The sequence below is a fragment of the Octopus bimaculoides genome, chromosome 1, assembly GCF_046866305.1.
Source record: "Octopus bimaculoides isolate indiv1 chromosome 1, ASM4686630v1, whole genome shotgun sequence".
NCBI lineage: Eukaryota > Metazoa > Mollusca > Cephalopoda > Octopoda > Octopodidae > Octopus > Octopus bimaculoides.
Genome location: NC_142928.1, coordinates 129,774,946 through 129,800,373, shown reverse-complemented (window position 1 = coordinate 129,800,373; position 25,428 = coordinate 129,774,946). Strand labels below are relative to the sequence as shown.

At 36.9% G+C, this 25,428-nt stretch overlaps 1 protein-coding gene across 3 annotated transcripts in view; it reads left to right on the top strand.

The window, feature by feature from the left end:
• Positions 1-25,428, top strand: part of LOC106870831 (N-terminal EF-hand calcium-binding protein 1) — a 125,627-nt gene that overhangs the window by 76,490 nt on the left and 23,709 nt on the right. For all 3 annotated transcript variants that reach the window (XM_014917055.3, XM_052970315.2, XM_089358088.1), the window contains exons 4-7: positions 8,771-8,894; positions 17,839-17,975; positions 21,966-22,108; positions 23,610-23,689. In XM_014917055.3, the coding sequence (XP_014772541.1) occupies positions 8,771-8,894; positions 17,839-17,975; positions 21,966-22,108; positions 23,610-23,689 (484 nt within the window). The remainder of the gene's footprint in view (positions 1-8,770; positions 8,895-17,838; positions 17,976-21,965; positions 22,109-23,609; positions 23,690-25,428) is intronic.

The window sequence follows — 25,428 nt, the reverse complement described above, 5'->3', positions numbered from 1 at the left end:
AAGACATGGGCAAAGAGATAGCTGACACTCTGAGGATAAAGGATTGGGCATATTGTTTAGAGTAGAATCTACAGTGAGGAGTATAAGTGATGAGATGAAGAAGAAAGATATATAAATTGGGTGGGCCTGGCTGGAGCTCCAAGGAGCAGAGATGACTGTAATTGTAGAAAAAATGCTGAGTGAAGGGACAGTGCATCTGTAGACCAGAAGTTGGAGTGTGTTGGAGAATATGATCTATGATGTTTTATGGGTAACTGCAGCATCGTTCCAGATACAGGAACAGTATTCCTTTGTGAGTCTCACTTGAACTTCATAGAGAACTATCAGATGTCGAGAGCTCAATTATTTTCTTCACCAGAAGACAAAGGCCAATATTGAAATGCAGTTCTTACATGAATATGTTCTTTATAATCTACTGCTAACAAAATTTTACAGCTACACTATTCCATGTCTGTAAGATCTACAAAATATGATAAGGAGCAGTTTCTCTAGTATCTATAAGGTATATCAAAAGACAGTATTTGTCGTACAGTAATGCATTACAAATTTGCTGCAAGATATTGGATAGTTTGTGTCCCTCAGAATATATTAGAGCAAAAAGGTCTACTGTATAGATATAAGATATTACATATAACAGTATATTGGTTGTGTAACAGTATATTTATAACTATGTATAAGATATTCATATGACAATGTACAATGTGTTATGTCTATAAGTTGTTACAACACCCAGTATGCACAGTAATGTATTCTTGTCCCATCACAAAAGTATGTGACTGTTTATGTTATACAACAAAGTAGTTATGATTAGTTCTATATCATTGCACATAGCAGTGTGTAGTGGTGTATGAGGTATTACATGAGATAATCTGTAATTTTCATTGATATATCTCTGATTAAATGTGAGGTGTTTCATTGGATAGTGTTGTGTTATATAATAATATGTTCCTCACTGGCTGTAGGGTGGGGCATGTGTTAGTGTTGTGTTGTATAACCATGTATTCCTTACTGTAATATGTGGCATATGATAGCATTGTGTTATATAAACAGGTATTCTTGACTGGTGGTAAGGTATGGTGTGGAGTAATATTGAGGGATATAATCAGATATTCTTTAATGGTCGCAATGTATGACATGATAGTGTTATATAATGATATATTCTTCATTGGCTGTACTGTATGGTGTGTGACAACCTGTATGGTGCGAATATAGTTTCCTGACTTCTGAAGACAGGTGTTATTTCCTTCACTTCCATTCCCAAAGCCATTCTGTTGTTGTCTGCCAATCTAAAAAGTCTATTTCTGGCTTTCATTATTGATTTTGTCTCTTATAAATCTATCCTAGCCATCCACTATTCTTGGTCCTATCTGCACGGCACTAACGACGTTTTTATAATGGTTAGGTTAACCACACAGATACGCATGTGCATGCATCCACCGCACTCATGCACACACACGCGCACACACACACACACACACACACACACACACACACACACACACACACACACACACACACACATCCTTTGCCATGCCATAGAAAAGCAGACCTCACTAGGGCTATTGTTTGCGCACCATCTTGTATATGTATATGTATATTTATATTGTAGCTTTATGTTGTTGAATATAATGAGACTAGGGTGAAATAAATTGAAGGTTTTGTTTTTGCATTTGTAAGAGTTTTGTGCTTCACTCTTCTCCTCTTGTGTTTCACTTCCTTTAAATTATTATGGCTTCATTGCCGTCAGTGGTAGTTTTCCTTTCTAATTCCAATATTTGTTTTAGTCAGAGGAGAAAAGTTTAGGCCCATGATTTCTAGTTGTTCCTCTAAGGCTTATGTGAGGAAGGGTGGAAGTTATCCTCAGGCTGGAGACCTAGTTTTTATGCTTGTAACTAATTAGACCCTGTTAAATATACTTATTGAGCCTGTAGGGTTGCTAAACTGGGAAACTGATTAAGTTTATTGCTCATTGACAAAAATAGTCCCTCTGGTGGGCTTTGACACAGTTTTCATCTATCAAATTTTACTCACAAGTCTTTGGCTGATGCAAAGTTATAGTAAAAACTCTTGTTTGAATACTTTGTTATGGGATTGAAACTAAAACCCACCCAATTGTAACATTTACTTAATGATTAGCCCTGCTATTCTATCTTTGAATGAGTTTGAGCTACAAATTTAGTTTTGTTTAATTTTGCAAGTTAATGAATCAGAAAATGTTGAATTGGGTTATAAATCTTTTGCATGTATTAGTGACTGGCAGATTGTTTAAATGTTTCCTCTGAAGTATTTGAAAGATATCTGAATGTAGATATTAATTTGGTTTTTAACTTGTTTGAAATGTAACTGAATAATTATGGGTTCTTGAATGTGAAACTGCTGTAAATAGAATTTTGATACATATGAATGTGAAGAAAATGGTTCAAGTGGTTGACAACATCCTTCATGCCATTTGTAAATTTCTTCTTGTAAGCCAAAATTCTTGAAGTTGCCACATGTTCAAGAAATTTCCATATTTATATAATGGTTTAGGATTGTCATTAGCATCCCAAAAGTAGGCATATTCTAAATGAAGGGGTTCTATTTATAATAATTCTGGTTTCTAAGATGGGCTATTTTAATTTTTTTAGTGGAGAAAATGTTTTTGTTCTAAGTTAACATTTCATTACAAGTGGTTTTTCCCTTTTAATCTTTGAACGTTGATAAAATTAGAACCAGTAAGAAATCCACTACTCACAGAGAAGGTCACATTGTTAGTCAAAAGAAATTTTTACAACAGAGAAGTTTTCATGTGTGGCTTAATTGAAAAGAGGAATTTTAAAGGTTGTGATACTCTTTCCTATGAGTATGAGCAACATAATGCAATTTCCCCTATAATCCATAGCTGGTCTATGAATTCATCTAACTGAGAACTTAGCCATTGTGTTATGATGCTCATTGCTGCATTGGAAATGGTGATGATAACAGCACTGATAATGCTGTTGTAGACAGTTTTACTTTACCTACAGTGTAACTGCTGGTCTTAATCTTTTTCTGTTACTGTTAGAGACAGTGTTAAGGTTAGAAAATTATTTTAGGGCTGAAAGTATAATTAGTGAAGAAGAAATCAGTGGAATTGCTATTTGTTATTTTTGATTGAAATCATCTTACACTTAATATTTAGTATTAATATATTCAATGCTTTCAAAAAGGTTAACTTGAAATAGTTGTTAATAAAATGATTGATATTGCTTTCATTTGTTTAGCAAATATTGGTCAGCTCAAGGTATGTTTTGGTCTCATGCTGACCTCATCTGCAAAGCATAGTCTGTACCATACTTGCTGAAGTAGTGATGAGAGAATCATTAAGTAATAATTTGCTTACTTCACTGGATGAATGATTTCATTACATATGAGTTGAGACTTTCACATTAATTTAGGATTGAAGATGTTTCATGATAAAAATCATTTTGATAATGTTGTGTTCATTAGAAAGTTAATTAAGAATAGAACTATTTTTATTTGGGAATTACAGAGATGTACTTGCATAGCAAGCGACCTGATCTGAGATTGTGTGCTGAAACAAAAACAATTGCAGTGTGGAAGGTGTTTATAAGCCATTTAAAAACACACAAAAAAACTGTTAGATTGTCAAAATATTTTCGTCACTTTGAAACTGTGACCTGTTCACTGACAAAATTTTGTGCTGCATCTTGGAATTTTGTCAGTGAACAGGTCGCGGTTTCAAAGCGATGGAAATATTTTGACAAATTAAATTTAAATGTTGAAGTGAATCTAACAGTTTTTGTGTGTTTTTAAATGGGTTATAAACACCTTCCATGCTGCAATTGTATTTTTATTTGATTTTCCTAATTCAAAATACTTCAATTAATGATTAGACACGAATATTTTCAAATATGTAGAATCAGTCTCATTTGCTAATTTATCACTAATATCATGAAATATATAAAAATGAAAAATAAGAATGCTCCCCACCTGAAAGTACAAACAAGATTAACGATGAAGTTAGTTACAGTCAATAAATGGAAATTGCATGTTGTGATAGAAATTTAATTAGAGGTGAATGTTCTTGTTAGGCAATATAGTAAGTTTTCATTAATTAGAGAAAATTAAGCTTAAAATCTTTAACCGAAACAAATAATTACAATCAGAGAGATTAATTTAAAGCTCTTTAGAACCAAAACAGTTATGGGACCAATGGTATGTGATAGCTCTTAATTAGTGACTTACATTTCTTTTTATTTGTTTTTTTAGTAAGGACCGTGTACAAAATATGTCCATCTAAACAGGGAGATTAAAATAATTATGGCTCACAATAACAATAGTATGAACATGATAAGCAACACCATCTGAAATGAAAAAACAAACAAAAAAAAATCACATGCAGTTATGTGGTGCTCTGGTGTATTTTAAATTTAGAATGAAATATCTTTGATCTTAAGTGTAAACAGCAACAATACAATTAACAAAAACAATAAAGACCACTGCCACATGAATAATACCTTTACCAAAACCAAAACCACCAACACCACTACCCTCAAACCACTAGCTTTTAAATGACCAATAAGCAACAGCAATAATAGTATCACCTTGATTGCAATGTAGTGGGAGTGTGTCTGTATGTGAGCAGAGTGTGAAGTTTATATGGATCAAGTTAGAAGCAGAAGGGGGAAAAGTACCCATCATACAGTTCTTCTTTCCACCTCACTCCTTCACCTTTTCAGCTTCTCATATCCATTCTTACACACATAAGAATTTGACAGCACTTACTATTACAATTCAAGTTGTTTGGAAAGAAGTCATTAAGTAGTCATAGTGCAAATAGGAAATTAAAAGGATTATATTGCATATTAAACTTGATGTTTTAAAAAAGCTTGATGTGAAAGAAAACAATCAACTACCTTGCCAAAATATTAAAGTTTGCAATGTCTACAATGAGAATAATACATGACAATAGAAAGAAAATTAAGTGCTCAAGAAGTTACTCCTTCAACTGCTTAGACCTTATTTTTTCATAGATCTAATGTGTACATGGATCAAAAAATATATGGCCAGCCTGTTTCCCTGATTTTACAAGTTTTCCACAAGCTGAAAGTCTACATCAAATTCAGAAAGATATTGTGACACTTGCAAATGATGTAGGATGTCGTAGAGAATGATGTGGTTGACATGCTGCTATAGAGAAAGTTTATTTATCAAGGAGTTGATGTTATTTGAATAAAAGAAATCAGGAAATACAGATGCGAGAATATGGAAATTGTAACAACTACATTTAAGTTGACAGCAAAGAATATTGCTAAAGTGTTGGAAGGTCTGAAAGTTTTTATTGATGACATACAGACACACACCCACTGTGTTGGCATAGAAAATATGTAGCTACAGACATTGCAATGAAGGTGATACTATTATTGCTGTTGCTTATTGGTTATTTAAAAGCTGATGGTTTGAGGGTAGTGGTGGTTTTGGTTTTGGTATTGGTGAAGGTATTGTTCATGTGGCAGTGGTCTTTATTATTTTTACAGTGAGTTCAGTTCCTGCACTGAACTTTCATCATTATTGTTTAACGTCCTCCTTCCATGATGGCATGGGTTGGACAATTTGACAGGAGCTAGCCAGGTAGGAGCCTGCACCATAATTCTGTGTCTGTTTTGGTATGATTTTTATGGCTGGATGCTCTTCGTAACACCTACCACTCTGCAGGGTGAGCTGAGTGCTTTTTATGTAGCACTTGCACAGGTGAGGTCAGTTTTGGCATGATTTTCACAGCTGGATGCCCTTCCAAATACCAACCGCTTTACAGTGTGGCCTGGGTACTTTTTAAGTGGCACCTGCACTGGCAAAGTCACCAAGTAACTTTGCAAGACTAGGAATTTTTGAGAGGGGAGTGGGTATTGGAAAATGTGATCATGTGTCAAATGTTAGAGTGTGACAGAGAGGGAGAAACAGATGTCTTGCTGTAGAGGAGGTACATGGTTACCCAGCCAAAGAGAGGGAGAGAGAGAGGGAGAAAGCGAGTGAGAGTTAACAAGAATAAGGTCAGAAACGGGTGTGGTGCTGAAGAGGAGGGACATGGTTACCTAGAGAGAGAGGGGGGGGGGGGTAACAAGAAAGAGGTGTGCTGCTGCAAAGGAGATACATGGTTACCTAGCCAGAGGTAGGAGCAAAAGGAGGGAGAGAGAGTGACCAAGAATGAGGGCAGAAATAGGTTTGTTTCTGTAGAAGAGATACATGAAGAGGGAAGATCAAGGGAAAGAGAAAGTAGGAGACAGTAAGAGCAGGAGATGGATGATGGTAAGTGCCAGGGTATACTCACAAGGGATGGGGATCAGGGCATAGATGGGCTGGTAGATTCAGGAAGAGAGAGATGAATGGTGGCAGGGTATTGCCAAGATATATAGAGGGGGAGGGAACAGGGGAAGAGATAATGCACCATAAACAATACAGTTCTATATTTGAGAGATGAGGAATTATGTAATTATTTACATTACTTACATTTGATGGATATTTGTCCTCATCTTGTTTGTTGTTAACATATTTTGAGTGATGTACTCTTCATTAGGTGTTCTAAGGTATTTTTCCAATGTTGTTGTTATTTCCATACATGATCAGCTGATTTATCAATATCCTTGTGTCACAGCTTTGCAATGGTTCAGGACATCTGTATACCGCAAGTATGGATCCAGGACATCCATATACTACAAGCCAACCTTCACTGGATGATACCTCAACTTCAATTCCCACCATCCATACAATGTAAAGATAGGGATTGCTCAGTGCCTAAAGCATCGAGCAAAGAATATAAGTAGTGATCCTGATACATACCACAAAGAAATAATCAAGCTAAGTAACAATCTGTTAAGCAACAACTACCCCCAAAACCATACTATCTACTCCAATTATGAAGAAAAGAGAGGATGAAACCAATAAACTGTCCACAGTCTGTCTACCCTATGTGAAAGCCTCTCCGAAAAGATACAAAAGATATGCGGCCCATACGACATCATGACAGTATTCAAGAGTAATACAATACTTCGCAAATATCTCCTTCGAGTTAACCCACCAATAGAAGAGAATATGACCAAAGACTGTGTGTACTCCATCCTATGCAGCTGTGGTAGGTTATACATAGGTGAAACATGTCGCCCCCTCAGAATAAGGGTAGAGGAACTTTGCAAAGCTGTGACACAAGGAAATATTGATAAATCAGGTATAGCTGATCATGTATGGATAAATGGAGACCGCCTCCCCCTGTAGGATGAAGTTAAAATAATAGATAGAGAATACCACTGGAAAATATGAAAACTAAAGAGGCAGCACATATGCTAGGTCATAATAATCTCCGAAGCAGACCTAATGCAGATATGAGTAGCATATGGGAACCAGTATTAAGGAAGGACAGGAAAATATTAGATTTGCAAGCCCTAAAATTCACCTTATAATTGCCCATGGACATATGGCATTGTGGTTAAGAGCACAGGCTACTAACCCCAAGATTCCAAGTTCGATTCCAAGCAGTGACCTTGATAATAATAATAAGAACAACAACATCTGAAAAATACTTGAGGAATGAGAACCCAGGTTCAAAATTCCCCCAGAACACCTGATGAAGGCTGGAGAGTACATCAGCCAAAACATTCTGTTAACAACAAACAAGATGAGGACAAATATTCATCAAATGTAAATAATGTAAATAATAAACACCCAGCAATTTTGGATAAGTTCTTTGTCAATTTGTAGATGTTAATGGTGATGAACTGTAAGATAGAGGTGTCCCTTATTCTCTCAGTAATGTACGTTCCATCATAACACCTCAGACAGTAGTTGGTAGCTTTTGTGGATGTGTTTCACTTCAAATGATTTTATGTTTACATATTATACTGTCTATATTTAGAAATTGGTATTTTAATGCATAAAAGTGGTCATTTTGCTTCTTTTACTTTTGTTGTTTTCTTTGAAGATATCCATTGGAATGCATTATTTTATAACATGGTAATCAACGAGGAAATAAATTTTACTTAATGATAAGTTTTTCAGGGACACATTTTGCCCTTAACATGTATTCATTATTGCAATGTATGTGTGTGTGTGTGTGCGTGTGTGTGTGTGAGAGAGGGAGAGAGAGAGAGAAAGATAAAATATCTTCACGATTGGGTCATTAATTGAAGTGATTCTGTTTCACAAACCACTTTTTTTTTTGTGGTGGGAGTAATAATTCAAATGTTATTGTTTAACCCTAGGTCAAACCTAATTGAGAAAACATATAATCAAAGGTATTTTAGCCATGACCATCTCTTTAAGAGATGATGTTGTTTAATGGACTATTTCTTAAGTTGGTGGTTGTGTTTTGAGGAAGTTCTGGCAGCTATTTTTTGCAGATTGGCTCGCCACATAGATCTTTTGTTAGCTACCATTATAACTATGTAAGCAGTATTTGAGTCCTGTGTTGTAGTGTTTAATAATATTGTTTTAGCTATGAAAAGAACTGCTTTAAATATTAGTAAAATTTAGATTTGGATATTTGATTTAGTCTATAGATATACAATGTTTATCTTATTCTATAAATATACAATAATTCTTTAATAAATTTTTTAGGGATAAACTTTTCAATCTTTTACAATATAACTTTCATTTCATTTTATGTAATCTTTGTAATATTACTTTTACTTTAAATGTTAATATTCAAACAATACTTTAATCTTGAAATGGAATGGATTTTGTATCTAATTCACTTTCATCATCATTTTATGAGAATTTTATAATATGTATTTTTCAGTAACATTGATACGGAAGAGCTCTGTGCTTACTTCTCTTTACATCTTGGAGCGTTTAAAGATATTTATGCTGTACTTGATGACCTCAACTCCAATATGACCAGTGTCTTATTTTCTACCTCTCAAGTAAGTCAACGATTTTGTAATTTATCTGTCTTCCACACAGAGGAATAAATTTGTTGTCTCAGCTTCAGGAGATTAGTTCAAATTTATTTAAGGAATTTGTAAGTGATAGTAAACTGGATATCTGTGAGTCATTAGTGACTTAAAAGTCCTTTCACCAGCTTAACTTACTTCCATAGTCTACTTTTTAGCATCCTACCATTGTATGAAATTGTCATATTTATGTAAACCTGGTTATAGGAATGGTTAGAAAATGTGATTGATGTAATGATCAAGCTTCAGGGCAAGAGTAACCACAGTTACTTTTGATGAGGAGCATTGCCATATATTAGTGAGCGGCTATAGGAAAGATGTGAGATCATAATTTCCAACTGAGGTAGTGGCTGAAGTGGCAGAAACTAGTTTTGTTGAAAAATCACGAGTGGATTATTGTTTGGGCCTATCTCTTCCTCAAGAACACTTGTCACAAGAACATGAAAAAATTATGTAATTTAAAAATAAAAATTATTTTATAAATTAGAAACAATTTATTTTTGAACAGTAATATTAAAAAAAAAAAGAGGAAACAGAAGATTCAGTAAAAGAAAAAGAAGATTCTAGAAAGCAAAATTTAATTTTGCATGGTTTTATGATTGAAATATTGAATTTTATATCAGGTGAGTCATTTTGATGTTTGAGTTGATTTTATTGCTGTTACTATCTGCACTTATTTAAAATAATATGTTATTTAGGCTTTTGTTTTAATGATAATAATTTCTAATTTAGGTGCAGGCATGACTGTGAGGTTAAAAAGTTCACTTTGCAATCATGTGATTTTGAGTTCAGTGCAACACCTTGAGCAAGTGTCTTGTTCCATAACAGTCTGACCAATGTCTTGTGGATGGAAACTGTGTGGAAGCCTGTTGTATGTGTCTTTGTGCCTGTGTTTGTCCCATCCCACCAGTTGACAACTAGTGGTGTTTTGTTTACATCTAGTAATTTAGCAGTTTGGTATAAAAGATCAATACAATAAATATCAGACTTAAAAAATGAGTACTGGGTTCGTTCTGTTTCACTAAAACTCTTCAAGGTGGTACTCTAGCATGGTTACAATCCAATGACTGAAGCAAGTAAAACAATAAAAGATAAAAAAAAGAATTATTTGAAACTCTCCTCCAAATAAGCTACTTTTTGTGTTTCTTGATTGAGAATATCTTGGGGATGAATATAACACACCACATGGCTTTGTCTTTGAATTTAAGGAAAAGGATATTACTTTGTTTACTTTTATTGAAATGAAGAAACACATTTTTCTTTTCTTTTTCCTTTTCAATTTGTCAGAAGAGCAGGGCAAACACTTATGCCCTTTATTGGTCTTATCCAGGGGTTCTCAACCATTTTTTAAATCTATGAACCCTTTTGATTACTATTTTATTCTGATGGATTCCCATAGCTATTCAGTGTTTAAAAACTAGTTTTATAGAAACAGATTTTAAAATTCCTATTTTGATTTTCACATATTAACTTGTACAGGTTGAACATTAGAGAAACAAATCTAGCCATTTCTTGCAATACATACAATGCATACATACCAATTCATACATCTAAAACAAAATTTTTTCAGGGGCCCTTAAAATGCTACTGTGGATCCCCAATATACCATTTTGTTGTGTGGACCCCCAAAAACCTTATTATGGACATCCAGGGCCATATGGACTTTGGTTGAGAACCACTGGTTAACCAAACAAAATGTAATGATTGATGCTGTTGATGTTCAGTTTGAACTTCCAGAGATCAACATCTGTAGATCAGAACAAGAATTCCAGATGTTTTCTACCTGGATTAGGAAGGATTGGGTAAAATCTTTGATCCTTTAACTGTGAAATTAAATTTGATGGTATCTGGGATGATGATGTTTAATGGACTCTTTAAGATGGTGGTATTTTCTGCAAGTCGTGTTACCTCAGTAAACTTAACATATCTTCACAAAAAATAGTTTCAAACATGACATTCCTCAACAAAAGATAGATTGGTTTAGAAAAGTACTTTCTGCAGTGAAGAGTAATGAAATTTTGAGTGATATATCTTAATTTTTACAGTAAAAGTGTTGATAAAAGTATTATGAAGCTGATTTTTTTTTGATGAGGTCAAATAAGACAAAAATATCTGCTGTTGTCTCGTGCTTGCTTAAAAAATGAAAATAACATATTAGTCATTCATAGATTTTTTTCTTCTCTACATAATTATTTCTTGTTAGTTTTTAAAATTATTTGTGTATTAAATATGTAGAAGAATACCTAGCATTGCCTGGGAAATTAAGCACCTAGTTAGTGGCTAATTAGTTGAATGCAGATCATATTAAATCTGCACAAAATTATTGTTTCAAACATTGATTATAGTGGGTTGGCAAGAAAGTAATTTCGTTTTTCACAAATAGTGTTATGATCTTTTTGAATGACTTTTGTCAATGTTATGATTTTTTCCTTTTGACATTTGAAAGCCATTACGTTTAGTTTACTTTAGAAGCAAGTTGTGCGTAATTTTGTTTACAGCTGTTAATTCAATGTCAATTTTAACATGGAGTGCAAAAACGAATGTTTTCGCCATATTTTGTTTTTTTATTTCCTTAAAGGCAAAAAAGGTGTTGAGGCTCACAAAGAGATATGTGAAGTTTATGGTGTTGATTGCTTAACAGAATGCACATGTCAGAAATGGTTTAAAAGATTCCATTCTGGAGATTTTTCACTCAAAGATGATCAACATTTTGGTCGCCCTACTGAAGATGATGATTACTGAATCAAAGCCATAATTGAATCTGTTTGCAAAATTCTTTGAATGGTAAAACTTTCAATAATGATGGTGACCTGAAATTGCACTTGTTTCAGTTTTTGACTGATAAGGACCAGAAGTTCTATGAGCACAGAATCATGAAGTTGCCAGAAAGATGGCAAAAGGTCATTGAACAAAATGGAAAATATATAATTGATTAAAGTTCATTCATTGTATGGACAAAAATGACATTAAAAAACCGAAATTACTTTCTTGCCAACCCAATATTATTCATTACAAAGATACTTCTTTCTACTTTTTAAAATTTTACGTGTTTCAATTATAATAGAAAAAGCATATATATATATATATATATATATATATATATATATATATATATATATGGTTGCTTTGTTTTCTATGTATTGCTTCCTGAAGAGGATTCTGGCCATCTCTCTGTTTGCAACTGAGGATAAGTAAAACTAGCTTCAAGCTGAGTTGGTCTCATGATCCTGTTGTCTGCTAGAGGGTGGTGGGGGTTTACTTTCTTGCTTGCAATATATACTGGGTGAGGCTGCACCTATAGCCAGCTAGTGGAAGATCTGCCTGGTATTAAACAGTAGTAATATTGAACAGCCATATTGATGTGGCGATTCTTCTCTTGCTTTTCTTTCTGGCTAGGTAACCTAGTATCTCCTTTACATCAGCACGCCTGTTTCTGTCCTCTTTCTTGTACCTCTCTCTCCCCTCTCTTTCTTCCTCTCCTTCTCTTTCTCTCTCTCTCACCGGCTAACCATGTACTTCTATAGCAAGACACCTGTTTCTGCCTCTATTTCTTTGTCACTCTCTAACCTTTTACTATCTGACATAAGATCTCTTCCTCCAATGCTCCCCACCAATCTCAAAATTTCATGTCTTGCAAATTACTTGGTGACCCTGCTAGTGCTGGTACCACATAAAAAAACATTCAGTCCACACTGTGAAGTGGTTGGTATTTGGAAGGGCATCCAGCTGTAAAAATCACATCAAAACTGACCTCGCCTGTGTTGGTGCCATGTCTCTGAGTCTACATTGCAGAGCAGTTGGTGTAAGGAAGGGCATTCAGTTGTAAAAACCTTGCCAAAACAGACACAACAGCTTGGAGTAGTCTTTTACCTGGCTGGTTCCTGTCCTACCCATGCATGCATGGAAGTTGAATGTTAGATGATGATGATGATGTTCATATATATATATATATATATATATATCTCCATATCCAGATGTAGTAACCAAGCCAGAACAGACTGGAGCCTGGTACAGCTCTCTGGCTTACCAGTTCCAATCAAACCGTCCAACCCATTGCTAGCATGGATAACAGATGCTAAATGATGATGATGTTAATGATATATATATATATATATATATATATGTGTGTGTGTGTGTGTGTTTGTGTGTTTGTCTCTAGCTGCTTGAAAACCAGTGTTGTTTGTTTATGTCTCAATAACTTGACAGTTCAGCAAAAGATCCTATTAGAATAAATACCAGACTTTAAAATAACAAGTACTGGGGTTGATTTGTTTAACTAAAGCCCTTCAAAGCAGTGCCTCTGTGTGGCTGTGGCCCTGCAGGCCAAGATGTAGTTGTGTCCTTAAAATGCTGCTTTGTAATCATGTGGCTTTAGGTTCATTACACTCAACATTGTTATTAAAAACACTTAATTAACATATTAAGTTAGAATTGTTGAATATATGACATTCTGGTACTTTTTTCATGTTCTGTTTTTGAAACATTATATAGGAAAAGCATCCTGCCCTAGAAAATTTGCCTTAGTAAAAACTGTCTGTCCCACACATCATCATCATCATCATCATCGTTTAACGTCCGCTTTCCATGCTAGCATGGGTTGGATGATTTGACTGAGGACTGGTGAAACCGGATGGCAACACGAGGCTCCAGTCTAATTTGGCAGAGTTTCTACAGCTGGATGCCCTTCCTAACGCCAACCACTCAGAGAGTGTAGTGGGTGCTTTTACGTGTCACCCGCACGAAAACGGCCACGCTCGAAATGGTGTCTTTTATGTGCCACCCGCACAAGCCAGTCCAGGGGCACTGGCAACGGTCTCGCTCGAAAATCCTACGGGAGCCAGTCAGGCGGTACTGGCAACGGCCACGCTCAAAATGGTGCATCTCATGTGCTACCCGCACAAGAACCAGTCCACTGGCAACGATCTTACTTGGCTTGCCGGGTCTTCTCACACAGCACATTTCCAAAGGTCTCGGTCAGTAGTCATCGCCTCGGTGAGGCCCAATGTACGAAGGTCTTGCCTCACCACCTCAGCCCAGGTCTTCCTGGGCCTACCTCTTCCACGGGTTCCCTCAACTGTTAGGGTGTGGCACTTTTTCACGCAGCTATCCTCATCCATTCTCACCACATGTCCATACCAGCGCAATCGTCTCTCTTGCACACCACAACTGATGCTTCTAATGTTGAGCTTTTCTCTCAAGATACTTACACTCTGACGGGTATTCACATTGACATTACACATCCAACGGAGCATACTGGCTTCATTCCTTGCGAGCTTACGTATGTCCTCAGCAGTTACAGCCCATGTTTCACTGCCATGTAGCATGGCTGTTCGTACGCATGCGTCATACAGTCTGCCTTTTACTCTGAGTGAGAGTCCCTTTGTCGCCAGCAGGGGTAAGAGCTCTCTAAACTTTGCCCAGGCTATTCTTATTCTAGCAGCTACACTTTCAGCGCACCCACCCCCACTACTAACTTGGTCGCCCAGATAGCGGAAGCTATCAACTACCTCTAGTTTTTCACCCTAGAATGAGATAGAAGTTGTTTCCTGTTTGTTTACAGTCTTTATTGCACCTGAACATCTGCCGCAAACAAAAACTAACTTGCTAGTTAACCTGCCTTTGATGTTGCTGCACCTCTTATGTGTCCATAGCTTGCACCGGGTACATCTTATAGAGTTACTACCTACTCCTTTTCTACATACTGAGCAGGGCCATCTACCTGAAGGGGTTTGTGTTTTATCTACCTTCCTACTTATTAGGATTTTGGTTTTAGCTAGGTTGACTCTAAGGCCCTTCAATTCTAGACCTTGCTTCCACACCTGAAACTTCTCCTCTAGTTCTGATAGTAACTCCGCAATTAGGGCAAGGTCATCAGCATAGAGGAGCTCCCAGGGGCAACCTGTCTTGAACTCCTCTGTGATTGCCTGGAGGACTATGATAAATAAGAGGGGGCTGAGGACGGAACCTTGGTGGACCCCTACCTCTACCCGGAATTCATTGCTGTACTCATTTCCAACCCTCACCTTACTGGCAGCATCTCTGTACATGGCTCGCACAGCTCTCACTAACCATTCTTCTATCCCAAGTTTCCTCATTGACCACCAGATAAGGGATCGGGGGACCCTGTCAAAGGCTTTCTCCATGTCAACGAAAGCCAGGTACAGAGGTTTATCCTTAGCTAGGTATTTCTCCTGCAACTGTCTCACTAGAAATAAGGCATCAGTAGTGCTTTTACCTGGCACGAACCCAAACTGCATCTCATCTAAATTGATTCGCTCCCTAATTAGTTGGGCTATGACCCTCTCTGTAACTTTCATAACCTGATCTAACAGCTTGATGCCTCTGTAATTATTTGTATCTAAAGCGTCACCTTTACCTTTGTAGCAGTTGACTATGATGCTGCTACACCAGTCATTGGGTATGACTCCTTCGTGTATCACCTGGTTCGTAATACGGGTGACTAGGCTATAGCCAACACTGCCAGATATTTTGAGCATCTCTGCAGTGATTCCTGATGGGCCGGGGGCTTTCCCGGTCTTCATACTCTTAATTGCTTTATCTACCCTGGTACTATCAACTCGGATAGCTGGTCCCTCTATTGGGTCGACATACGGCAGGCTCTCTTTCTCCCATTCATTCTCTTTATTAAGCAATCTATCGTAGTGGCATCTCCAGACCTCTTTCTTTGCATCCTCATTTAATGCAAGCGTACCATCATCCATGCGAACACATTTCTCTCCTACAACATCACTATTCTCTCTCCTACACTGTCTTGCAACACGAGATACCTCGAGTCTTTGGTCCTCACGGCACAGAACATTGGCAAATCTTTCCTTATCTGCTTCCCCTCTGGCTAAATAGACCTGTCGCCTAGCCTCCCTTCTGACATGGAAATGTTGAAACAATGATGATGTGACTCTCTCTTTCTCTCTCTCTCTCTCTCTCTCTCTCTCTCTCTCACATACACACACACACACACACACACACACACACACACACACACCGTTTTAGTGTTTAGTTTTCCATGCATTGGGTTAGATAGAATTTGTTGAGACATACTTTTTATGGTGGGCCGCCCTTCTTGTTGCCAGCCCTCAACTGTTTCCAAATATGGTAATTTTTCGTTTTGGCCAGAAGGATAGAAAGGAATGACTCTGTTTCTTAGTGAGCTGAGTAATAGTAATATTTCTCTTCAAATGGCTCTCATCATTTTACATTTTTGCTTATAGTACTGAAACCCAGTTTAGCTTTGTCAAGTCGTATGTATATTAAAATAGTTATAGATCTATCTTAACATAGTGTAAACTCTTTATGTTGTGGCTGCATTTATGCTTCAATTAATTTTCCTTATCATCAAGATACTGGAGTATCTTGAGATTTTGTGTGGTATTGACCTGTTCAAATTTCAAAATTTAATTCATGATATGATGAAATTTTAGTGGAGCTTTTAATGTAAATATGAGCACTTTAGTAAGCTTGGTCTCAAGTGGACTAGCTTTAAAATAATTAGTAGACAACTGTATACAATAGGCTCATTATCATTATGTAAAAACAGGCTGGGCTAAGTTCAGAGAGGAGCTACCTTTGTTTGTAACTAAGGGCCTCTCCCTCAGAGTGAAAGACAGATTGTTTGATGCCTGTGTATGTACAGCTGTTACATGGCAGTGAAACATGGGCTTTGACTAAAGAGGACTTGCAAAGGCTTGAAAGAAATGAAGCTAGCAAGCTTTGCTGGATGGCTAATGTCAGTGTGCATGCATGACAGAGTGTAAATGATTTAAGAGGAAAACTGGGTATAAGACACATCAGATGTTGTGTGCAAGAGAGAAGACTGCACTGGTTTGGTCATGTGATGTGTATAGATGAAGACAGCTGTGTAAAGAAGTGCCGAGCTCTAATTGTGGAGGGTACCTGAGGAAGGGGTAGACCCAGGAAGACATGGGACAGAGTGGTGAGAAAGGTTGGGCCTCACTGAGGAAATGACAAGGGACCAGGAGATGTGGTGATTTGCTGTTCTTGATAAGACATGTCAAGCTACACGTCAAGCTAAGTAAAATCATCATCTTCCATACATACAAGCTTGTCTTTTCAGATACTGATGCTGCATAAGAAACAACCGTGATGGTGCTGTGTAAACGTGCCCATGCTAGTGCTGGGTAAGCATACCTGTGCCAGTGACATGTAAAAAGCACCCAACACACTCTATTAAGTGGCTGGCATTAGGAAGGGCATCCAGCTGTAGAAACCATGCCACAACAGGCAAATGGAGTCTGTACAGCTCCCAGCTGACCAACTCGATGTCAAACCGTCCAGCTCAAAGCCAGCATGGAAAGCAGACATTAAATGATGACGATGTCATCTAGATGTGCTTCTTGCATTGGTTTAGAACTTCAGTCATTTTTTAGAATGCTGAATTAGATAAGGGAGATAACTCTCGTTGGATTAATTATTTACCTTACTGTCTTAGAATATATCTCAGTACTGAATCACATTGAATATGGTCCTGCGGTACATATTTCTTTGTCTTTATCGATAGGGTTGTCAGGGAAATAACTGAAACACAACACAAAATCAAGGATGGGATAGGATATTACAACTTTTTAAACTGAGAGGTTGGCACCCGATCACTTAAAATCGAGGAAATGCATCTCTATGTATGTGCCTGTCTGTCTGTCTCACACACACAAACACATTACGTAATAAAAAATAAACCTTGTTACAGAAATCGTCGATGTGTGCATGGAAGCATGAAGTTAAAGAAATGATTTTTTTCATTTGATTAAGTTAGCAGGGAGAGGAAATATATAAATTGTTGACAAAAAAAGTAGTTTTGCTGATCATTCATGTTTATGACTTCATGAACCGTAATGAAGATAAAGGTCTCTTACAAAAACTCTATTCATTATGATTTCAGACATACAAAGACTCATCTCGAAAGGAACAGTTTGTGACCAGATTTTTACTGCATGAGATTCTGAATCAGTTTACTGCTGTTCAACGAGCGATGGAGAATGCTTCTGATGCTTTAGATGAACAAGCTAGAGAACAAAAGTAAGTTATTAAATTAACTTCTAGTCTGTGTTTTACTTTCAGGTATGGGAGCAAAACTTCCAATTTTGCTTTTCAGTTTTTGCTTGGAGTTTAGAAAGTAAACTCTTCTAAATTTCACATAAGTAAACATTAGACCATGGGTTTAAGTTCTATTACAATCTTGTGTTTCTTTAGGAAGAGTACTACTTGATTTGATACATTAAAACATATAGAAATGCAATGGCAGAGTGAATATACTATTGAACTACAGATGGCACCTGTACTGGTGACATGTAAAAAAACACCCAGTACACTCTGTTAAATGGTTGGCATTATGAAGGGCATTCAGCCACAGAAATCAAGTCAAAATAGATGACTGGAGCCTGGTGCAGCTCTCCAGCTTATCAGTCCCATTCAGACTATCTAACCCATACCAGCATGGAAAACGGACATTAAATTATAATGCTGATGATGATGATTCATACATCTTGAGTGCAAATGCACTGTAAGCATTTTATTTTTCATTTGTACAGTATATTTTATTCTATGTATCGCAGACTGAATCTGGTGGATTGTGTGGAAGAATCATTAATGGTTCAATGGAAGAGAAGGTGACTGCAGCAATGCACTGTGGAGTGCAGAGACTAAGATGAGGCAAGTAAGACATCTAGGTCAGCTGTTGCATCTGTCTCCATCCTCTGTCATCTTGACCTGGTCTTCCCACATGATTGAAGATAGTCATGGATGAGAGAGTGAGATTGACAGAGCACATCTCATCTTTACTTTTAACAAAGTCACTGTGTAAGTCATCTGTCATCCCTATATGGCTAGATGGTCCTTGTTGTTCTGATGGATAAACATGCATCTCAGTTCAGATGCTTGTTAATCCATAGCTACTGGGAATAGATACCAGATAATCTGGAAATGTAACCTGTGATAGACTGGCAACCTAGCATAGGAGAAGTAAATCTCTCAGCTTCTTAATGCCATGAAACTGGAGTTAAAGACACTGATTCTTAAAAGTTCTCTAGGATTAGAGATAAGGACATACACATGAACACACACACATGCATGCACACACACCCATGCTCTCTCTCGCACACATGCACATACACCCATGTGCACATTTCATTGAAGATCTTTTTTTTAAGGTATTCCCTAAAACATTTTGAGTAAAGTGAACTTTCCCCAATCTTCAAAGTGAAAAAAAACATGTCTACTGCACTTAAAATTGTTTCATATAATCTAAAAAAATATATTTTGCAAAACAATTTTTATTGGATCAATTAATATAAAGAAATAAAAAAATTCAAACATACTGATGTTAAAGTATTAAGACTGGTCTCACTTGTGGTGGTGCCACATAAAAGTGCCTGTGTGGTGCCATGTAAAAGCGCCCAACACATTTTGTAAAGTGGTTGGTGTTAGGGAGGGCATGTAGCCATAGAAACCATGCTAAATCAGACTGGAGTCTGATGCATCTCCCCTGCTTTCCAGCTCTAGTCAAACTGTCCAACCCATGTCAGCATGAACAATGGATGTTAAATGATGATGATGACTGATGTAAGAACAGCACACAAACAAAATAAAAGGAGTTAAAAACTTGAAGAATTTCATTCAAAACATTTTTCCATTTCAGGTTTGAGAAAAATAATGCAACTTCATTTTTGATATAACCTCAAAATTAAAACTTTTGAGAGCAACTTGGATGCTGTCTTCAGAGCTTAATGGATGTCTGTATGACCCCCCAACTTGATAGGGCTTTTTTGTTTGTCTTGAAAGTTACTTGATGACTTCACTTGTGCTGGTGCCGCAAAAAGGCACCCAGTCCACTTTGTAAAGTGGTTGGCATTAGGAAGAGCATCCAGCTTTAGAAACCATACTAAAGCAGATATTGGAGCCCTATGCAGTCCTCTGGCTCATTGGATTTTGTCAAACCATCCAACACATTCCAGCATGGATGATGGTAAATGATGACGATGAAGTAAAGGGTTGAAATTATTAGTGAAAAAAAAAAGAAAACTATTTCTGTCTGGTTTCATAATCTGTTTGGGCATGGTTTCTATGGCTGAATACACTTCCTAATGCCAACCATTTTACAGAGTGTACTGGGTGCTTTTTACATAGTACCATCTCCAGTGCTTTTGATGTGACACCAGCACTTGTACTTCTTACATGGTACTATCACCAGTGCTTTTTACTTGGCACCAGAACCAACAGGATCACGAAGTACCTTGTGAGACAAGTAGCCCTTGACTGGGAGAGTGGAGAGTAGTATTGAGGGTATGTGGCTTTGGGTCAGTTGAAAGATTTAAGGTGAAGAGAGGATAGACATAGGTGTCTTGCTATAGAGTAGATACATGGATACCCAGTTGAAAAGCAAAGAGAAGTGAGTTGCAGAGTAAGATATAGGGAGTAAGGATGAGAAATATGATGGCAAGGATGTGTTGGGCCATGTCCTCAAGGGACATTGAGGATGGTGAAGATAGGTGTGGTGATATAGAAGCTTGGACTGGGTGAGTGGGCGGGATGAGGTGACTGTAGCAAATAATGGAGAAAAATATAGGATAAACCCTGGCCAAATGACCCGTAGGCTCCAGTTAGATTTTAACATACACGCACGCATGTGGTGTTCAGGCAAAATGTGACAGTTTGCATAAAAGAAAACACTATCTCATCTAAAAATAAAAGTATTTAAAAAAATCAAAAAATATCAACTTGATATATATGGTTAGGAGATAATAGTTTACTCCCCTCATCTTCTACCATGGCTCCAGCACCTGGCACACATGTTCCACACTTTGTCCCTGGGATGATCTTTGAACACCTTGTTCTTGGCCACCAGCTCAGCCTTGGTGTTGTAGGCAGAGTGGGTGGTATTTTTCTCAACTGCACCCCAAACATAAATAATCCATGGGATTACAATTGTGGGAGTTAGGAAGCCAGAAATTGGGGCTGGTAAAGTCGTAGATATTCTCTGACAACCATTTCTGACTCTTTCTGGAGGTATGGCAAGGAGCCAAATTCTGTTGCCTCACATGTGACCTTCCAGCAGTAACCATCTTCATCCAGGGTTTGATCACAGTCTCCAGCAGTTTCACATATCTATCTGAAATGAACCTAGTGCCCTGTTCAAAGATGTGGGGTGTCATGACATCACCCTCACTGGAAACACCCAGAGACCATCACAGTTTTGGGGAACTTAATTTTCACGATGTCCATGTCATGTCTTAGAGCCTTCACAGTGTTCACAGGGTATTGAGCAGCAGTCATGATGCTGGCATTTTGACACCCGGTGCAAATCATTATGACATGGGTAACTCTTTTCCTATATTCAGTTGACACCCAGTCTTCCTTGCCAGGTAGCTTTTTTCGACAACAGCTTTAATCTTTATGCTCACCAATACCATTGACTGTTCACCAATACATCAAGCTGTTCTTGAAAAAGGAGTTATAAAAAACCTCATTACATTTAGCCTGAATACACAAATGTATATGAGTTTCATTCGTAAGGCATTGATCAGCTTGAGGCTATGCCAGAAAACACTTGTCCAAAGTGTCATGCAGTGGAAGGGAACTTGCAAACTTGATTATAAAGTCAACTCCTTATCTGTGACTTATGACTATCCTCAATTAACTAAATGAAAATTCAATAAAAAATTATTCCACTCAGTGTTTTCTAGCTCTAACAGTTTCCATAGTGATTGAAAAGAAGTTGCCTTAGCTGACCAAATTCAGAGGGGAATCTATAAAATTTCAGAACTCTACATGTACAAAGAAAAATTATTGGAATAAGATACTTGAAATAGTTGACAATTCTGAAGCACTTATTTATTATATGGTATAATGATGGCAGACTGAACTGTATCATAATTGTGTACTAGGCTGTGGAATACAGAGAGATTGTAAATGGTAAATTACTGATAGGGTATGTAGTATATTGAGGTATAAGTCATATACTATTTAGACTTATATATATATATATATGAAGATTGTGTATTCTATTTTCAGTGAAGATATTGTTCCAGTCATGATGGATACTCCTTCAAAGGTAGTAAACACAGCTATTGTCCCCGGTCGTGTAGCCAGAAGAGCAAGGCGCCAGATGTCAATGCCAAATCCCTCATCTAGCAGCAATGTAACTGAGACAGAATGTAAGCCACAACTTCCTGCTTTAATAAGATTGTCATAACAAAACACATATCTTCTAGAATCTTTTATTAGTTAATGTTGTATACTTAATGGAACTAATGACTACAGAGTCACAAGCTCAATCCTTTCTATGACTATTGTACTGTGTTTCTAGGTAAGTAACTGAATTGAGTTTGTGAACCTGATTATCACTAGCCAGGGAAATATCAACTATTTAGTTTCCAGCAAAGTAGTTAAATTCCTCTATTTACTGAAATCATCCAAGCTATGCTTGTACAACAAAGTGGATAATTTAAAGTTATTTACAACCATATTATCTATTATCATAGTGCAGAAACATATATGTTGGCTGGTTGGTAAGTTATCCATTCAAGATTTGTGTAGAACGTTGATAGATGTCAGTATTAGGAGTGTATATACCAGTGAGCTAGCAGAATCGTTAGCACACTGCGCAAAATGCTTAGTGGCATTTCATCTGTCTTTATGTTCTGAGTTCAAATTTCTGTGAAGTTGACTTTGCCTTTCATCTTTGTGTGGTTGATAAAATAAGTACCATTTGAGCACTGGGGTTAATGTAATTAACCAACTCCCTCACTCAAAATTGCTGGCTTAGTGCCAAAATTTGAAACTAATATTAGGAGTGTTTCATCTGTCTGTCTGTCTGTTTGTCCATTCCTCCCTCTCTCCTTGGCTTCCATTCCATAAATACATTTTTGATCCACTAAATGAAGTTTCAGTATGCCATGCCAGTTAATCTACCTTGGTTATAGGTCTACCTAGTCATACTGGCCACATATGATGTGGATAGAGTAATAAGCCTTGGCTGTCTACCCCAAGGTGAAATCTGAAACCAGAATGCTAAGGAAAGGAGCAGACACCACAAGGCATGTTGTTTGACACTAACAATTTCACAAATCCATTGCTGTGCAAACTGGTATTTTATTTGATCCCCTATTGGAATTTGAGCTTTGAGTGTAGAGTGCTGGAACAAAGGCAGAAAAAGTATTCTAACACTTCAATAACTCTGCCAAGCTACTGTCTATTATAAGAGGTTAGATATGTCTATTAGCTCAGTTGTACATAAATTTTAGAAGAGGTTCAATAAAAGTACTGGTTGGGTTAGAATTAAAAAGTACTAGGCAATAGATATAAATATTAGCAGGAGATAAATGTAACTATTCTAGATATTAAATATTAATATTTGTTTTCTGAAATATACAGCGAGCTGGCAGAAATGTTAGCATGCCAGGCAGAATGCGTAGTAACATTTCATCCTTCTTTATATTCTGAGTTCAAATTCCACTGAGGTCAACTTTACCTTTCATTCTTTTGGGGTTGATAAAATAAGTAGTAGTTGAGCACTGGGGTTGATGTAAGTGACTTATCCTCTACTCCCAGAACTTGAGCCAAAATTTGAAACAAATATTCGTTTCTGAAATGTCTGTCATTTCTTTGCTACTATTGTTGGAAATATTTTCTGTTATGTTTTCTCTCTATTTTCAGTTGGTGGAAACGTTTCACAGACCACTCTATCTACACAACTGTATCGACTGTCAAGTCTGGTTGACAGACTGGAGAACAGAGTAATATGAACTATTTATAAGCTTTATTTTCTGCATTGTAAAAAATGTGCTTGTGATCTATGATGATATCTTTTGGATGGCCATGTGGAATTGTTTGAGAAGTTTAAGGGGGTCAATATTTCATGGGGGAGCGACATTAGAAGTTATAGGAAGTTGAAATTAAGGATGCAAAGCTGTGCATGTTACTCTTTCAAAAGATTTAGTTGAAGGTGGTGGTGCCAGTAACTTTTACAGGCCTTTCCACATTTGTGAAGTGGAAAACTTGATGTTTGAAACTCTGTAGATTGATAATTGTTGGGAAAAGATGGTAAAGAGGGAGTTCGAGAGAATGGATTCAGAAAAGTGTTTTGTGTGATGTTTGTTGAGTGAGTCACAAAAGCAGAAGGAGGTTAAGTTGCAGTAGATGAGACAACACATTGTTGGGTTAGTGATTGCAGTATACTGGATAGACATCTCTGAGTGTTTCTACTATCTCAGAGATACAAGGATTTACTCTTGAGTTTATAGAGTGGGGAAAAATACTGATCAGGGCTAAAGTATCTACTGACTGTGAAAAGAAACCTTGGCATTGAGTTAGAGTTTTAGCAATGCTATAGGTGTGTGATTGCAGTGACTTTGAAGGTTTAGTTCTGTTGTTTCTGATGAAGAATAATATAGCATTATAAGACTATTTCCTTTATATGTGTGATGAGTGCCTGGGTGCTGTTAAAAGAGACTAGGTTGCCATGTTCCTATAGGAAGATACTTACAGTGCTTTTGTTTAGAGAAGCAGTGCATATCTATCTTGCAGTGTTGAGGTTGTATTGTGGATGAAACTTGTGTACCACAGATTATTAAAAAGTGAAGATTAGTAGAAGTTTCTGTAGTTAAATGTAACACTGAAAAGCTTGTTAGGGAAACCTAAACAAATTAGGAAGCCTGAAAAAAATTGATAGAATGTGAAATGTAGAATCCAGTTGACATGCTTTGGAAGTTGTAGCCTGACAGGACACTTCTAATCCATCAGGTTAAAAACTAAAGTGTCCATAAATAGACTACTTTGTAAGAAACGAAGGATTTCTGATCTAACAGTAAGGCTTTCACTAATGTTTTCAAGGACAAGAAACTAGTAATACATGATAAATGAAAGCATATCTCCAGTGGATCTAGCAGAAAGAAATTCAAGATGATGAAGGAAGTGGTTCTTTATAATTATTTCCATATCAATTGATTTGAAAATAAAAGAAGTAGGTTAGTAATTTGCAGAGACAGAAAGGCATAAGGGCACGCTTGTGGCATTCTGTAAGCTGGAATAGATACCTAAACAGAGAGAGCAATTAAAGAGTATAGGAAGATGAGAGCTGGCATGAAAGCAGAATATTTGGGAGTAATGAAAGGAATTTGATTAAGAACATTTTCCATTTTAGTCTATAGTGACTCTACCTGTGATGCAGGTGGATCATGAAAATGTATCTGGAAAGTTTTGTATTTATGCAGTGTGAAACTGGAAACAGACAAGGTAGCTGAAATGGTGTTTCTATTTGTTGGTGTGCTTTTGGTTGAGTAGTGTCAAATAGAAAACTTTGCAAGGTTAATAGACATCATCTTAACAAAGGACTAGAATATTTGTCTGCAATTAGGTGAGATAACTTTCCGGTCATATAATGCATGCAAACATCTCTTTCTTGACAGATGGTCATGAATGTAAATATACAAGGTTATGTACAAGCTTTAGGGTGACCTCTCAGAGCATTACTTAT